Source organism: Durio zibethinus, chromosome 22 (assembly GCF_047325235.1).
Source record: "Durio zibethinus cultivar Kanyao isolate XHJ-2024 chromosome 22, ASM4732523v1, whole genome shotgun sequence".
Taxonomy (NCBI): domain Eukaryota; kingdom Viridiplantae; phylum Streptophyta; class Magnoliopsida; order Malvales; family Malvaceae; genus Durio; species Durio zibethinus.
In genome coordinates, this window is record NC_143183.1 from 5,357,434 (window position 1) to 5,375,330 (window position 17,897).

General features: G+C 29.7%; 1 protein-coding gene, 1 long non-coding RNA gene and 2 pseudogenes across 4 annotated transcripts; 2 read left to right on the forward strand and 2 right to left on the reverse strand.

Annotated features, from left to right (window-relative positions):
- The first annotated feature begins 6,766 nt into the window (after window positions 1–6,766).
- LOC111307055 (protein RALF-like 32 pseudogene) lies at window positions 6,767–7,084 on the forward strand (annotated as a pseudogene).
- A 1,124-nt stretch (window positions 7,085–8,208) lies between these two features.
- LOC149512505 (protein RALF-like 32) lies at window positions 8,209–8,564 on the forward strand (annotated as a pseudogene).
- Window positions 8,565–9,953: 1,389 nt separating this feature from the next.
- LOC111307829 (uncharacterized) lies at window positions 9,954–12,347 on the reverse strand. 3 transcript variants are annotated; one of them, XR_016332047.1, is made up of 3 exons: window positions 11,941–12,309; window positions 10,711–11,422; window positions 9,954–10,624 (listed from the first exon to the last, which is right to left on the reverse strand). It is a non-coding gene; the product is annotated as an uncharacterized LOC111307829 (long non-coding RNA). The 3 variants fall into 3 exon arrangements; XR_002692206.2 differs by having other exon boundaries at window positions 9,954–10,784; window positions 11,323–11,422; window positions 11,941–12,300; XR_016332046.1 differs by having other exon boundaries at window positions 9,954–11,422; window positions 11,941–12,347.
- Window positions 12,348–13,962: 1,615 nt separating this feature from the next.
- Window positions 13,963–15,940, reverse strand: LOC111307828 (putative xyloglucan galactosyltransferase GT14). The gene has a single exon (XM_022906097.2). The coding sequence runs from the start codon at window positions 15,647–15,649 to the stop codon at window positions 14,048–14,050; it is 1,602 nt and encodes a 533-aa protein (XP_022761832.2). The 5' UTR covers window positions 15,650–15,940; the 3' UTR covers window positions 13,963–14,047.
- Window positions 15,941–17,897: the final 1,957 nt, after the last annotated feature.

Genomic DNA, 17,897 nt, shown 5'->3' on the forward strand with positions numbered 1-17,897 from the left:
CTAATACCCTAAAGAGCTTTTTTTTTCATTTTGTTTTTTGTTTTTTTTTTTATGCCTTATTATTAAATTAATTTTGTGAAAAATAAGGTCAATTAAGATGTCCACACTTTCATTTAGCTTTTCTCTTTTGCTTTTTATATTTTTTTTATTAGATAACTTTTATAACAAAAGATGTCGATTGATAGAGATGCTAAAACAATTCATATCTAATAGGTTTCAATCTATCATGATTTGATAAGGGTCAACTTTATTTCAAATCATGATTGAATTGAAAAGAATGGAGTTTTTTTATGAGAAACAAGATAGGGGGATAAGCGTGCTTAGGATGACCTGTCTTGACTCATTTTAATGTATATATAAAAATATATATTTTTTAAAAAAATTATATATATATGTATTATATTAATAGTTATTATTTAATATCTTATTTTTAAAAAAATGCTATATTTATACAAAATTAAAATGTAATCTATCTATCCATTCATCTATCATTATATATATATATATTTTTTTTTTTTTTCATTTTAACTTTTATTTAATCATTATTCAAAATGTCGACGTAACACTTTATATATTTTTTAAACCTTTTACTATTTTTTCATTTTCATAATTTTTTATTTTTTATTTAGATAAATTTGTAAAAAAATATCAATTAATGTGTTCACCTACCATCCCAATTTGGTTTTTTTTACTTTCATGTTATTTTTTAATTACATAAATTTTACAATAAAAGTAGTCGATGGATAGGTAAAATAATTCATATATAATAAGTTTTAACTCAACCCAATCTGATAAAAGACTTTTTAAAAAAAAAAATTTTTTTTCTTTTGCCTTTTTTTCATTTATTATTTTTAATTAGATAAATTTAGTAAGAAAATAATGTCCACGTAGCACATCTATGTATTTATTTCCTTTTGTATTTTTAATTTTTTCTAAAAAAAATTTTAATTAAATCAATTTATAATAAAATAAATCAGTTGATAATGATGATAAAACAATCATTATTCAACAAATGTCTATCCCTCTTAATGGTATGGGCATTTTTTTAAAAAAAATTTGATATTGGATTAATTCGAGTCAATTTTAGTAAAAAAGGATTTATGATGCTCTGCCCCAAATTACCTTATGATATATATAAAAGTATATACTTTATTATATATTTAATTATATATATAAGTGGAAACCATTAATGTCATTAGTGTCTATGCCCTACAAATAGGTTTGGATTAAGAGAGTAAGCAAAAATTTTGAAAAAATTTAGATGAGACAATGCGAGCTATATCATGCTAGGAAAATTTATTTACTAGAGGATATATGAATGGCCAATTAGGCAAGGATGGTAATGACTTTGAAAGGGTACATGGGGGATATGGCTTTGGAGATAGAAACGAAATTGGAAATACTATCCTAGAATTTGCTATTGCATTTGACCTAACGATATTAAACATGTGTTTTATGAAAAAGGATTCACACTTGGTGACATTTAAGAGTGGATCAAATACTAGTCAAATTAATTTCTTTTTTACGAGGAAAAAGAATATAAATAGTTTGAAGGATTGCAATGTTATATCGTGTGAGTGTGGTCACACTGTCATAATAGTTTTGAGATCGTTAGACAAAAAATATTAAAATCGAGAAAAAAAAAATGGAGTTACCACCAAATTTTTTTGTTAGGTGCGATTAGCCACCTAAAAATTTATCTTTTTAATAAAACAATAAAAATGAGTTTAAAGTTTATCAAACAAATAATTTTCGATCTACAAAAATAAATTAGGTTCAGGAGTTGGTTACACATGAAAAATGATTAGTATCCCCACAACACCCATGAAAATTGGTGCCAATTGATCATGCCTTATCTTTGGGGTTAGATAAAATGGTTTCGGTTTGAAATTTAATAATAATTCCTTTTATTTTTTGAAAAATAAAATCAATTTTATTATTCCTTTATTTAGGAATATTGCAAAAAATCTTTAAGTTAAAAAATTATCTTAAAATCTTTCAACATGTAAGCAGAATTTAAAGATAATTCTTTTTGCTTAAGATTTATTATAACATTCCTTAAAAATAAAAATAACATTCTTTGCAAAAGATAATTGTTGGTAACTCTCTAACATCTAGGCAAAGTACCAAAAATTATTTCCCTCATAATATTATTTTTTGTTTGATTTTATGATTCATCATTTTTAAGCTACATTTAAAAAAAACATATTTTTATGCAAAAAAAACTAATGATTATACAATTAGTTAGCAAATGATACTTAAAGGTATAAACAAATGAAACGAGTACAAATAATAATGAATAGATGCATGTATACCAATAACTGCTATTTATGATGTTGAAATGCAATTTTGAAGTTGGTCATTTATATATAACGAGACTACCCAACTCTCCAACATCTAGGCAGGATTTAAATGCAACTATTTATATTTAAAGTTTCATTTTTAGTGGTTTTTTTTTTTTTACTCTTTTGTTTAATCCCGTTATTATTTTAGGTTAAGGACTTGTATGAAAAACTTAATGAAATAAAATTTTCTAAATAACTTGTCCTTTAAACAACATTCAAGAATAAATTACTTCATATGAGATTTTCATAGGAATTCTTAAAATTTTATGATGGTTTTGTGTATAGGTTTAGGTCGAGGCTTTTAGGGTTTGAATATTTTTTAAGTGATGATTTGAGGTTGCGAGCCGAACATACCTTTTCAAAATGTAAATCATGTATTTAAGTGTAATATTAAAAGCTACGAGATTAAAAAGGCTTTGAGAATGATGAGATTAAAGAAAGCCATAGGATCAGATGAAATTTTGATGAAGTTTTGAAATGCTTAGGTGAAATAGGGATAAGATGATTAATGGATCTTTTCAACAAAATTTATTGTACCCAAAAGATGCTAAAAGAATGAAAAAAAAGCACTCTAGTGCTTTTATACAAGAATAAAGGTGATGTACAAGATTATTCGAACTATCAAGGTATAAAATATATGAGTCATACTATGAAACTTAAGGAAAGAGTAATTGAATGTAAGTTACGATGCAAAGTCATTATTTTCAAAAACCAATTTGGGTTTATAGTAGGATGCTCCATAACAAAGGTGATTCACCTTTTAAGGCTTTTATTGAAGGGTTTTTGGGTGAGAAAGAAAGATCTACATATAGCATTTATCAACTTAGAAAAAACATACGATAGAGTTCATCAATAGGTGCTTTAGTGAGCCTTAATGAAGAAAGAAATCCCTTTAAGGTACATCAACATAGCTATAAATATATATAAATGAGTGGTAATAAATGTGAGGACGATTGAGGGCATGACATATAACTTCCTTATTACCTTTGGATTACATCAAGGCTTAGCACTAAATCCTTTCCTTTTTGCATTAGTTAAGGATAAGCCCATTGGATGCATCCAAGATAAGGTACCATTATGTATGTTATTTATCGACGATACAGTCTTAGTTATTAAAACTTGTGATGCCGTTAATATGAAATTAGAATTATGGGAGAATACATTGGAGTTTCGAGGTTTTAAATTGAATAGATCTTAAATTGAATATATGGAATGCAAGTTTAGTAGTCACGAGAAAATGGATACTAGTGTGATTAAGTTGGATGGTGAGGGAGTACCAAAGAGTAACCAATCTTAATATTTAGAATCAATTATTCGGAGTGATATTAAGATAGAAGTAGATGTCAAACATAGGATTCAAGTAAAATGGGCAAGGTGACGAGGTACGTTGATGTGTTGTGTGATCATAACATGCCTTTAAAGTTAAAAGTGAAGCTATATAAAACAATTGTAAGACCTGCATTACTATATGAAACTGAGTGTTGGACTATTAAAAAATAACATGAGAAGAAAATGAATGTAGCGAAGATAAGAATGCTAAAATTGATGTGTGGTAAGATTAGAAGAAGCAAAATAAAAAATAAAAAGATTCAAAAAAAATAAAGGTAGTCCAAATTGAAAAGAAGATAAGAGAAGGCCGTTTACGATTATTTAAACATGTAAAACATAGGCCTAGCTGTGCACTAGTTAGGAGAATTTAGTCTCTAGATCGATGAGATATCAAAACATCTAGAGGTAAACCATGAAAGATATGGATGTAAGTAATAAAAAATAATATGATGGTTAAGAAACTAGATGAAAAAGTAGTTGTTGATAGAAATAAATAGAGCAAAAAGATTCAAACTATAACCTAACTTGATTCTCTTATTTGATTTTCATACAACATTTTGTTGTTGTTGTTATATATATATATATATATATGTATATATATGCATTCATTGATTTTTTTTGTTGAAAGCTTAAAATTTAGTGGGTACCACACATAAAAAAATAAATAAATTTTATTTTTTATAAAATATATTTTATAAAAATAATAGGCCAATTTATATGTTCACGTATTATTTCCATTTAGGTTTTTTTGTACCTTTTATTTTTTTCCTTTTTCTAAAATTTAGTAATTTTTTTTAAAACAATAAATATTGATGACAAAACAAAAAAAATTTTGATTTATAGCAAAGTGCCCGCATCCACCTAGTTGTAGTAAAAAAATTTTAAACTTCATATTGCAATTTTCTAGTCCCAAGTTCACTACCAAAGCAAATCCTATATTTAAAGCATTCTAAGCTTTATCTTAAGATAAATTAACTTTAGCTTTAAGTATGCTTGCTAATTTGTATCTTTGCGTTTATCTATTTCATATTTAATAGAAAATTATCATATGATAATTCTAACAGAACATTTTTTTTTATTTTCATCAAACCCACATATGAATTTTATTAAATTTTTAGGTTTTCATATCTTTTTTCATATTGTTTTCATATCAAGTCATGATATCTTATTTTAAATTAGAATTTATATTTGATACACTGTTAATGTATAGACTTTATATACTGTCAATAAATAAGATAATGTCACCTCATTAATGAATAAATATCAATCCTTAAAATAAATATATACAAAAATTAATATTTTTTAAAAACTTACTCATTAATGAAGTGGCATAATTTAATCATTTCATTAATGAGATAGCATAATCCAACTCACTGATAGTATATAAAATCTAGATATTGATATTACATCTAATATAAATCCTTAAAATTATTAGGTCTAACTTTAAGGTAAGTTATTAGGATTTGTTTTGATATAAGAAAAGCCAATGTTTTTTTTTTTTTTCTAGAAACATCATTTAACAATCAAAATTAAGAATAAAATTACATAAGACTTCAAAGATAAATCAAATGGATTGAACTGAAGATTTAATCTCTTTTATCACCCAATCCGCAACTCAATTTCATGACATAAATGACAGAACCTGAACGAAAAGTTTAAATCATAGTTGTTAATTTCGTTTAAGTATTAGTCATACAGGCCAGTACACTATAGTTATATAAAATACGATACATCTAAGGATGATTTTTCGTACTGGGTTTGGTATCGGGTGGTACTGATTTTTTCGTTAGTTTCGGCCTGTTTTGGTGAATTTCAGAAAATAGCATGTTTCGATCAGTACGTAAATATGAAATATATTTTATAATTTTTAACTTGGTTTTTGTTATTTAATTATTTTTAACCTAATAAAAATAAAATTCATTGATAAAATAACTCGTAAAACTTGAGTTTCTTTATTTTTTATTTTAAGTTTTTAAACCAAAGTTTATAATAAGTATTTAAAAAACAATTATACTCTTTTTATAAAGTTTAACAATCGTAATGTTGTGATTAATTTTTTCATCTTTTTATTTTTATCTTAATATTTATATAAAAATACTTATTTAAATATTGTATGATCAAATTAAATATTTAAAAATATCATAAAAATTTTATGATATTATTTCTTATACTTTTAAACTTATTTATTTGATTTTTGAATATATTACATATTTATTATAATATATAATTTTATATATGTTTATAAGTATATTTATACTAAATCAAAAAATCTAAAATAATATTATAAAATAACTGATATCGATATATATTATATTTAAAAAAAAAAAATCAAAACGTTATCCTATAGGATATTAACAACTTTGGTTAAAACTGTTCAACAGCCTAATAATCTGAACAAGTTGAAAAGCCTCTGCTCTTGATCATAATAAGTTATTTGTTCCAGCTACATTTTGTTTGAAATAAGGCTTTTGGAGAACAGTACACAGAGTTCGTTTCCACCTTTAGATTTGTAAGTTGAAGCATAACAAAAAGAAAATGACATCTCTATCATTGAGACTGATCTGTTTTTTAGCTTCTGAGAGCAATTTTATATTTTTTTCAGAAACTCACGTGAATCAAACAGTGTAGATCCTCAATTATAAGCCTCCCCATTAATTTCTTCGAAAATCCATCAATCCAATGACACGGTTTTGCTTGTGAATGCCTACTTGATGGAAAATCTCAAATTTCAAAGCTCAAAATCATTTGGCAAAGTTCGAATCCAAATTGATTTTTAGGGGTGATATGTTAAAAGTCAGTGTCAGATACGGCCACTTGCATGCCATTGGTCACAACAGATTAGATAAAAAAAAAAAAAAAAGATATTCACAATACAGAAGCAAACAAGTGAACCAAGACCAGACACTGATGTGATCGAGAATCACTCCAATAATGATTAAAGTGATTTCAACATAGAATTGGAATTGTCTACAAAAGCTGAAACCCTTGCTTGAAAGAGAATTTATTTTCACCCCCAACCCCTCCAACCAAAAAAAATGAAACGAAAATGGAAGGAGATTTATTCCATGTCTTGTTTACTAGCACCACTACTAATGGTGCTGCTGCTTCAAGAACTCACTAGCCCCCATTACAGAGTGGCTGCTGCTGCTGCTGCTGCTGCTGCTGCTGCTGCTACAGGTAACAGACAATGTAAGGGTTCAATGGTAGAATGTGGTGACATTGATGAAGAACTTCAAATGGAGTCCGAGTCAAGTCGAAGAATTCTCCAAGCTAATAAAATCAGTTATGGAGCTATCAGGCGTGATTTACCAGCATGTGGTGGCTCTGGAGGTGAGCGTTACAGCTGTCTACCTCCATCGTCAAATCGATATACTAGAGGTTGCTCCAAGATTTACAGATGCAGACAATGAACCTTCATTAATCCAATATGATCAACAGTAATAACAATGTAGTACTTTGAATTTGTGGTTTTTCTTAGTTCCAATAAAATTTTGGTCTCTGTTGCTTAAAAAGATTGTGATTATTGTTGTTTTTTTCCCACAGAATTCATAAAACCAATTATGAAGTTCCTTACATTCATCATTGATGCATGCAAAAGTGATGGAATTTTAGCATCATTACCTACTGTGTAGTGAATTTCCTGCTGCCTATAGAAAATAGATATTTGATTTTTTTTTCCTCATCTTTTTCTTTTAAGAAAAAAAAAAAAAAAAAAAAAGAAGACCACTGCCAATATATTCTTAAACCATTTTCGTTTGTCTGAAAAAGGACATAGAATGGTACCTGCCCAATTTCATAAATTCTATAAAAAAAAAAGCCTAAAATCATGGATTTCCCGATTTGCGGCCGCCAACCAATCCGTAATCCGTATGGGATATGCTTCATTAAATATTTGGAGCCACAATGTTATGAAATCATGACTTTGGTCATATGTTCCTTTTCGCAATAAATTTTAACCTTTGTTACTTAACCCCACCCTAGCTTATAATCAACCACTACTATTTTAATACAAATCTTTTGGCAATTTTCTGTTTATACCAATAGTTTTACCCTATATTAATTGCTCCAATTTGAGACTAATTCTTGGATATGGATGTGTCCGAACTTAAGCATAATTGTCGGATATGGATATGTGTCATTCATGATGCACTCAATGTTTTTTTTTTTAAATAGTACATGAGCAAAAAATAAAGAGTTGAAGTAACACAGGAAAAATATCAACAGTCGTGTCATCTAAAGATAAAATACTGAACTTTAAATTTTAATAATCACGATTGAATTCTTAATAATCATTCTTGATAATCTCAAGTAAAAAATTAAAGGTCTAAGAATTCTGATCTAGTCCTATCCTTTTTTTTTTCTTTTATGAAGATAAAAAGATTGCCAATCACTTGATTTCCTTTTCCAAACTAGTGAGATCACAATTGTCCCATCTGAATGTGCAAAATACATCACGGTCCCTCGGCTTATCCCTAATGCAGTATCGCCTTTTCAGAAAAGAAAATGCTCCCTGATAATAATCTATAAAGTGCTCAATAACTTAAAACCAATGGCAACCAAAAGCAAAATTGAACATCATGAAATCTCTTCATTTGTTCTTCGTCCTTCTATTCTTTAGCTTACTTTGCCTCAGCAACAGTTCATTGTCCGTCAGCAATGCATTTATGCCATGCAATGGATCAGTAAAGCAAATGAGGTGCTAATAGAATCAGAAATAAGCAGAAGGTTTCTTGAACAGAAGAAGTGGTGCACTGAAAAGAGACCAAACCAGTTTGCAATGGTGGCTCTAGTGGTGAAGCTTATAGTAAAACTGAAGGTTGTCTCCCCCAACCATCCAATCCTTATGACCGAGGGTGCTCCAAATACTATTGATGTAGGTTTGATTCCTGATCCAAAGCTGTATTTTTCTCAATTTCATAGTCTCAATGTTCTAAAGGTTCATATTTGTTTTCTGCTTATTGCTGATCTGATTTTTCCATTCCAGATAGTAAACAAGGAAAAGTAGATAAAAAAACTAATACCTGAAATTTTCCTCTACAAGTAATAAGGCCAAGGAATTTTAATAGAGTACAATTTCCAACTATACTCAAGTTTTTACAAGATTTTTTTAACATATTTTGTCAACATGAATAGTGTTTATCACCATTCTTAAATTATTAAAGTCCCATCTTCAACAACAGTCATATGATGTGTTGGTAGAGTGCTGGACTCTTAGTTCCAATGATCTGAGATTAAACCCTGGCAGCATCAAATACCAATAAAAAAAAGTCCCTTCTTTCTGCTGTTACCAATTTATCATTCTTAAGCTCTATAAGTTTCTTATGTTCCAATTTAATGGAAAATGGTAGCATAGCCACCCAAAACTCCACATTGCTAATCAGACAATGAAATCATAAAGGAAAGCAATTTCAGATCCTAAGTATAGCAGCAAGCATCATTAGACAAGGCAGCTACTCATCAATTTATATGTTTGTCCAGTCCATGACTTGTTTGAGTGACTAAAGTTCAAAATTATAACAAATTCCATAAAAAGTATTTGATAATATCAAAGTAATATTTCTAACTCTATAAATTAAAAAGGAGAGAAACTATAATTATCAGCTGACCTACCTGTTGAGTTTTCTCTTCAATTTTATGTACCTTGTATATTCTCAAAATGTCAGATTTATAGTGTTAATTAAGAAAGGGGCATTCCTTTACTGAGGAAAAAAATGTCAAAAATCTATAAAAAACCTTACCGTAGCTCAGTCAAGCATATACACTATTACTGCAATAAGAAAGTAAAGTTGGTACGCATGCAAGGCTTATTGGGTGAAGAATATCACCTGTAGGCAACAAAGCCAAGCAAAGTTCTATAGTTGAAATAAAAAGAGTGCATGAGTTAGGGTAAGACCAGTTACTGGGGAGCAAACTCAAACTTCCATTTTATAATTGAATTAGGGGAAGAAGCACTTAAAGTTGTCTCAGCATCAGAAAGGAAAAGGCCTAGGAAAACAAAAAGTTGCAATGGGCAGAAAATGAAAAGAAAGAAAGAAAGAAGCCAACAGTCGTCGGTATGTTGGTAGAGTGCTTAACTCCTAATTTCAGTAACCAAAGATCAATCCTTGGCAACCTCAAATACCCAAAAAAAAAAAAAAAGAAGAAAGAAGCCGCAAACTGATACAGGGTTAGAACATACCATACTAACCATCACTAATAATTAACTTGTCAATCATTATTTGAGTAGATAAAAGTGAAAGCCAGCTTGCACACATGTAAAACTTTGACAATACGCAGAGATAATAATAGTAGTATCTAAATTTATTCTTCGAAATCTTTCAATTCTGTGTTTTTGTTACCATTAACACTTTTTAAGTACATGTCCCACGGCCACGGGTACCAATGTTGCTGTCCCAAAGCAATTGTAAGGTCAATATCAACTTGTTCCACAAGTTCTACCAGCCAAAAACAAAATGCAAAAGGAAGATACAGATGTTAAAGCAGAATACCTTTTTTACTCATTTCTTCACTTCCAAAATTTTGACCAGTCTAATAAGCATATTGGTTCAGGAAGCCACAATTCTTCAATCAAACAAGACCATATAAGAGACTTTACAGCTGTGGTGTTGGATGATTCTTCAATTTCCTGCCAGGTGGAATTTATAGCATAGCCCTGATAAGAAAGGTCTAAACTATTACCTTCCTAGCACTCCCTTCTATCACCATTTAGCTAAGAGCCATCCATTGTATTGCATACAAACAGAACAAACTTCAGCTACTTCAAACATTTGATTGGCTTAGTCTATTGATGAGATAACCTTCCACTACAATGATTTAAACTGACATTGGTTATAATAATAATTATTATTATTATCATCCAGCATATACTACCAATACACAGTATAATCAAGCATTAATGAATTTACCTCAAGACATGCATATATCCCAGGAAGTTTGTGACCACATCCAAGCTGAAAACAATTAGAATAACTCAGCAAGTAGTGGCAAGAAAAGACAAGCCAAGATATTATGAACATTTGTCTAAATATAAATTCACCATTTCAAGGCATTCTCATTAGAAGTTAAATCTATTGGAGAGACAATGGCAATTTCTTCCCCAATCAAATCCCCCTGGTTGAAAAGAGCTAACCAGAATCAAAATAGAATATCATGTATACTAGAAATCATGTTCTGTAAATAATGCACGACAAAAGTTCATATGCTACTCTAGTATCACATAAGTCTACTTGCAACATTCAAACAATCAAGAGATTTGAATAACAATAGTTATAAAGGGGAAGCTAGGATTGATTTATGCAGAAGGTTAACAATAAAATAAAACCAGTAGAAAAGAAAAAATTCCCTGAACATCAATGTGGTATTCACTAGTAACCTTAGTGTCTCAACTAATCAAGCATGTTAGTGCATCAACAAGGAGTTGGGTGGTAAAAACCTATGAAATTGTGCAGGCTTTTAATTATTCTGCCTGTGCATTTTTTAAAGATTCAGTTCACACATAGCAACATGCCCTTTTGTTAGGAACCCTAATAATAACACAAACAATATATCACATCCGTTAGGGTGACAAATAGGAATCCAGAAGTGAAGCCAATATCTAGGTATGTCAAGTATAATCATGCTTTTGTATTGTTGAGCCATATAAAATTACCTGAAAATTAGGAGCCCAACTCAAAGACTCAGCTTTCCCTCAAATGATAGGTGGCCATTCTGAACCTCAGAGTGAACAGCTTTCCGTAGCTTAAGTCCGCCTAAACTCACAAAACAAAAACAAATGAGAAAGCAATAATTACCATGTTTTAATCATTGAAGCATCCTCAAAATGCATTCATCATGAACAGGAAAATCAAATGTGGAAGCTAAAAATAAATTCTAATAAAAAGGTAAAAGAAGAATATTGTTACAATCCTTCACATATTCCAGGGACTATATCCGAGTTAGGCAATCCAAAAGCCTCTTTAGTACTCACCCGCCCCTTACAGAATGGCAAAATGTAGTTTAGCATTGTAGAATTTCAACTACTATCAATCTCACAAGAGCACCCATTTATGAAAAATAACAAATATTTGAGCATTTTTAAGGGTTATTATTCATTTCTAAAGCTACAAAAAAATAGATCCATTCTTTTTTTCTCTTTTATAAACGGATTAAGAAATAAAAAAATCAGCTTTGAGTAAAGTAAGGCCATCCAAGTTGACAGGCTGGACAGTGCATGCAACAGAAGAGGATGGCTACTTCAAAGTCAAAACCAAGCAATCAAAAAACGTACGTTTACTTAAAAATCAAAGACTGGAGCTTGGAAATTGGTATCTCCGAGGAAAGGACTTCGATGGAGAGCGGAGGAGGTGGCAGAGGCGGCTCTGACGAGTCCAGAAACACCAACCCTAGACTGGGTTTACCGTTAGATGATGAAAACAGTTGAAAACATGAGTTGGTTGCCATTCCCTGTTCCTGCTACAAACTTCAGAGTTACAGACCAACGATAGCGGAGAAGATGAAATTTTCTTTTACAGTTTCTTGCATGGGTTATTTGTGGTAGCCTGGCTGTTGGGCTATGGTCTGTGAGATTAAGGATCCAGCCCAATTGGGACGCTCTTTTCAATCAAACTGGCAAATTGAGCTTAATCTTTTGCAAATATCGCAAAAGTCAACAACACTCTTACAATTGGAGATGAAAAATAAAATAAAATAACAGTTTTTTTAATCAAATTTGAATTATTAATTTTTTATTTTTGCATATTTAATGTTTTGATTATTTTGATAGATAAATGAAGGTAGTACATATCCACATTAACAATTACGAAATTGTTATTTTTTAAATTTATTTATTTCCCCCATAAAAATTTGTTAAAAATTCCATTTTAGGTTTACAAATTTGGTTATTAATTCAGCCTACCGTTTTGTCTTCCATACATAAAAGGATTTTATGTTTGATTTTCTATAAATAAAACTTTATATATATGATAAATATAAATAAATTATATCAATATATGTTGATCTAAGTAGTAAAAAGCTTGATTACCTTTAAATAAAGTTTTAATTTCGAATTTTATAAATAAAAAAATAAATATTAAAAAAAAAATTTTTTATGAGATTCGATTTAATTCGATTTTAAAATAATCAAAATTTAAAATGATTATTATACAACAAAAATTTTCAAATCAAAAAATATATATAAATAAATTATTAAATCTAATGAATAATTTATAAAAATATCAAAGTTTCAAATAACTTTTTTTTTTCTCACATAATACAGTCAATCCCTTACGGGACAAACTGGTTACTCCTAACACTTAGAAGTTGGTGACTCCCAATTCACTATTGATGGGTCCATCAGCCCCAGAAAGCACGTCCAGGATACACCGCAATCTTAGGCAGGACATGGGGCTTTGGGACTCGCTTTAATCTACCTTGTCGTGTCCTCCCCCCCCCCCCCCTCCTTTTTTTTTTAACAATTTCTGTCAAAATCCCGAGAGAGTTATCACATTCACATGCAACCATGACAAAGCCCCTTTCTAGTGTCGGCAGGACCTTCAAGTCATCTTCCGAACTTCACCCTACCGGCATGTTATGGATTAAATCCAGTAATTTTGGATATATGATATTAATAAAATATAAAAATCATATGAATTAAAGTTTTTGTAAACACTTTTTATAAGTTTTAAAAAAATTAAAAAATATGTTTTATATTTAAATATTTTAACACAAATTATAATAAAATACCCTTTTTTTTCTTGGTGACAACTGACAATGGCAAACCTCCAAATACACTTTTTTCTGTTCTTTTGGTCAAAAGTGGAGTGTGGAAAGCTTAATGCACTATACAAAGAATGATTATCAACATAATTAAACTAATGTGCAAAGCCTAATGAAACAAGAATGATTCCATCCCAACAATAAATTAATGAGAAAGGGAGATTAATTTGAGCATTTGAAATCCCTAAACTATCCAATTAAACTCAAAGAGGGCATAGATCTCAGATTCCTGGTCCCAGTTATCTAGTACCTCTGTACACGCTGTTAAACCATAAGCCTCTTAGCAGGAGCAATTGCAAAAGAAAAAACGATCAGCAATTAGAAAAATGCTTCTGATGATGAAGGATTCAGAGTTTTCTTTCCTCCTTTTTGGTTTATAAAAGAAAGAGAGAGTGAGTAAAATCCCAAACAAAACCAAATTTCAGATATCACTCAGAAATTTATTATATTCTTATCACGCAAGTACAACTATTGAGATAGAGGACTACAAAAGAGATCAAAAGATATATATATATATATATATATATATATGAGATTGTAAGGAATGAATTAAACATATCATTATGTTTGTTTGAGCTGAACCATAAACAACATACTGATGAATTCCTATTGTAATAAATTCAAATGCCATTTCCATAAAGAGAAAATGTGTACTTATAATCATCCCCATCTGCAAATCCAACGCTAGGATCCTTCCCTTCTCTGATCATATTCCTAACACTTTCTATTCTCTCAAGAATACCCTTAATTGCTAAATCAAATGCATCCTCAAGAGTCTCTAGTCTAGACCTTGGATCTGCATAAACTACTCTTGGAATTAGCCTTATAACCTCCTCTCTCAAAGCCAATATCTTGTCTTCTGATATTCCGAGTAATGTTTCATTGAGGTTGATTTTCCATTCGCTTAAATCCTTTACGGGTATATACACTGAGTATTTAGTATGATTCTTTGGTAAATGCCATTTATATTGGGCATATGCCGTACCCGGATGGAAAAATACTGGAATGCACCCTGCCAAAATCGAGTCGAAAATTGATCTTCTTGTGTATGAATCCCCTGGAGGCTGCAAGCAAAAGATTGAACTCTGAAAAAACCTCATTACATTCACCGGGTTATCACAATTTGTTGCACCATAATTACAATCCAGCAACTTGCACTGATTCTTTGAAGCTAAGCATTGATCTATAATCTTGCCCCGGATGGAATTCTGATATTCAGGCCTAGGAGCACCAGCAAAGGTGAAGAGATAGCGCCGCTCTTGCCTTCTCATTCTATCCTGCCACTGGAAAATCTCACCGTCCTTTGAAGGATGGAAACATGTTGGATATGGAATTGCATAATCATTGTTCCAGGAGCTTGATTCTATTGACAACATTGACATGTTCTTGGATTCAGGCAAGAACCTAAGCTTGCTGCCCCAATCGGATTCATTATCTGTTTGTCTCCTGAAATCCCAAGCAATCCTTCCAGCAACTAAGAAGTGATCTCTACCCCACATTCTTTTCCACTCAGGCTTTTCTGCTAGCCACTTAACTAGACCAAGGGAAGCAGAATCTCTAACTGAAATGTTGAAACCCCAAAGATACATGCTCATGTCAAGACCAGCATAAAACGGTACAAATACAGCTGATGCTACAGATGAATCATTGGTTAAACATTCATACATTTTCATCTTGTTGTAAAACATGACTTCTAACAAGAATTGATTTGTTAAAAACCAGCTATTGTTCAGCAAAACATTTTCAGGGTTTTCAATTTGAGGACCAAAGCCCAAGTTCTCTAAGTATAGACACATGTTTTTATCAGTTCCCCTGGTAAGCAACCGACAATTCTTAACCAAATCCTTATTGAATCTACTAGGAAGATCATGAACAAATATATATCTTCCCAAACAAGAATCCACCTCAGTTTCCACTTTCAATTCTTCCTCTTTGTCAGCCATTTTGTTGGCCTCATCAGTTCTGTTCACCAAAATATTGACAGGTGGGCTATCGGGCAGTTGAGAAATGCTATCATTAGAAATTTCAGTGAAATCATGGGATAGAGAATTTTGGGTACTGATTGCATTTTCATGATTGCTATCCAAAGTAGTGACCCCAGTTTTTCTACCAGTAAGAGCTGAGTAATCAAAGCAAAGCAACTCTAAACAGAAAACAGAAAAGACAAGGAGCACAAACCAGGGTTGATTGTTGCAGCACTTTGAAGTGATGGGATTTTCCATTTTCTCTAGACAGGCTTCTTTCCTCTGCAAATTCCCGAAACAACAGCCAGAAACAGGAAGGAAAATGGAGAGAGTTCTGAGAACTGCATAAAAAACAATTGAGAAACAGTGGCTGTTTGCTTTTTAGTGGCGGCCTTGTTTCCTTGATCTGAGGCTTGATGTATTGAGGAGGACCTTAACTTGAGGTGAAAGAACAGGGTATTCCATTGCCATTAGATTCTTGCATTAGACAAAGGGAGTTTTAAAGCGTCTAGATTAGCGAGCAAACGTCCGTTACTTGTCGTGAGATTAAAGACAAATGGCCCTCCATCCCTTTGTTTTCTCTCACCATATGTAAGAACTAGGGAAAAGAATATTAAAATAAATTTGGCTTAATAAAAAAAAAAAAGCTCAAATATAAAGAATCCCTTGATCTTTTATTATATTAAATTAAAATTATGAATGTTTATTTTATTATAATTATATCCATTAATCTTAAAAATAGATGAATGAAGCAATTTTTAAAATAACATTTCCTCGAATATTTATCAGTCAACTTATTCAAACAAATCTAAATAAAAATGTTCTACAAATAAATAATCCAACTAAAACATTTTTAATAGAAATTAAATATTTTGTATTGTCAAGGTTCTAAAGTAAAAGTTTATAACCTTAATTTTATGTAATATAATATCAAAGATTAAGATTATTTTTATTTTGTGTAAAATTTAACGGTTTTATTTGTAATTATCACAATAAATTTTGAAGAATCAAAATTTGGGTTCTTTTTCTTTGTTCATGTGAAAGTTTAAATGCTCTCTTCGTAGTTGGATGAGACGTTGGCTACTTGGCTTAGTGGTAACGGGTATGAAATTTTGAAGTTTCAATTTCAAGTTTCTTTATGTATGGGGTTTGTCCAATTTTATGATAATTTTACTCAGTTATTTGTTGATTTATCTATTTTATATAATTTATTAATTTTTTATGTAATATTTAAATATAATTATAATTTTATTGTACGATTAATTTTATTAAAAAATTGGTGGTCGAATAATTAAGATGATTAAAGTTGAATTGTGCGTTTACTCTGTGTAAAAATAATTAATATCAAAGTAATAATTAAGTTTCACATAACTTTTAAAAAAATGATATATTCGTAAAAAACTAAAAAAAAAAAAAAAAGTGGGGTCACACAAAAAATATGTTAAAGAGTCAAGAGTTTTAATATTTGTTAAAAGGGGCAAAAATGTTAATGCATTGTCTAAGTATTCGTTTGGATGATATTTATTATTTATAAAAATATTTATTTTAATTTATATAAAAATATTTTTTAATTTATAAATATTTTTTATTAAATTTAATAAAAATAAAATATCTATTAATCTGATTTTCTTCAAAACAATAAAAAATATTTCTTCAAATAACATATTAACTAACTTTAATTATTAGTACTACCTATTAATCTGAATTTATTATTATTATTTAACTTTTTTAAAAAAATTATATGCATTTATTATTAAATTAAATGTTAAACCTACAACTTATTTCAAGCTCTGATAATTTATATAATTATTTTTAAAAATTAATTTAATAAATTTAATATTTAATATTTATAATTTCTTTATTTATTCAAATTGTTGCTCATCTGTAACAACCAAAAAAAAAATATTACATCAATAGTTTCATGGATCCAACTCTGTTTAAATTTGTCCAAATCATAAGTACTGATTCTGAAGGGTTAGGCTGAATCTAATTTGTCCCAAAAGTAATTTCTTGACAATAATAATAAACAATAAAACTCAAAGATTTGTTAAAAGAAAATAATAATAATAAAGAAACTCAAAGATTAAAGAGATTTGGTGTGTTTACTTAGATGTCACTTCATATGATCCAATCATAATTTAAATTTTTAATAATTATTATATATAAATTTAATATTTTTTATATAAAATATAATAAAAATATATATATATTTTAATATTTTAGTTCAACACGAATATTTATCTCGTGAAATCTAACTATCCCACCGACAACTATCTTTTAATAACTGCCATAGCATAGCTATCGTGATTGAGATCTCAAATATTGTGTCATAATAAATGAAGAGAGACCAAACCTCTATTGAGTGCGAAATTTAATTTTCCATCGCACCCAATCACAAAGGCATGAATTTCGTGATTTAATTTCCCTTCTAATCTTCCAATTCCGAGAAACAAAACAAACCCCAGGCATGAAACGCGTGGATGTGGGGGCAGTCTAGTATTTGAAG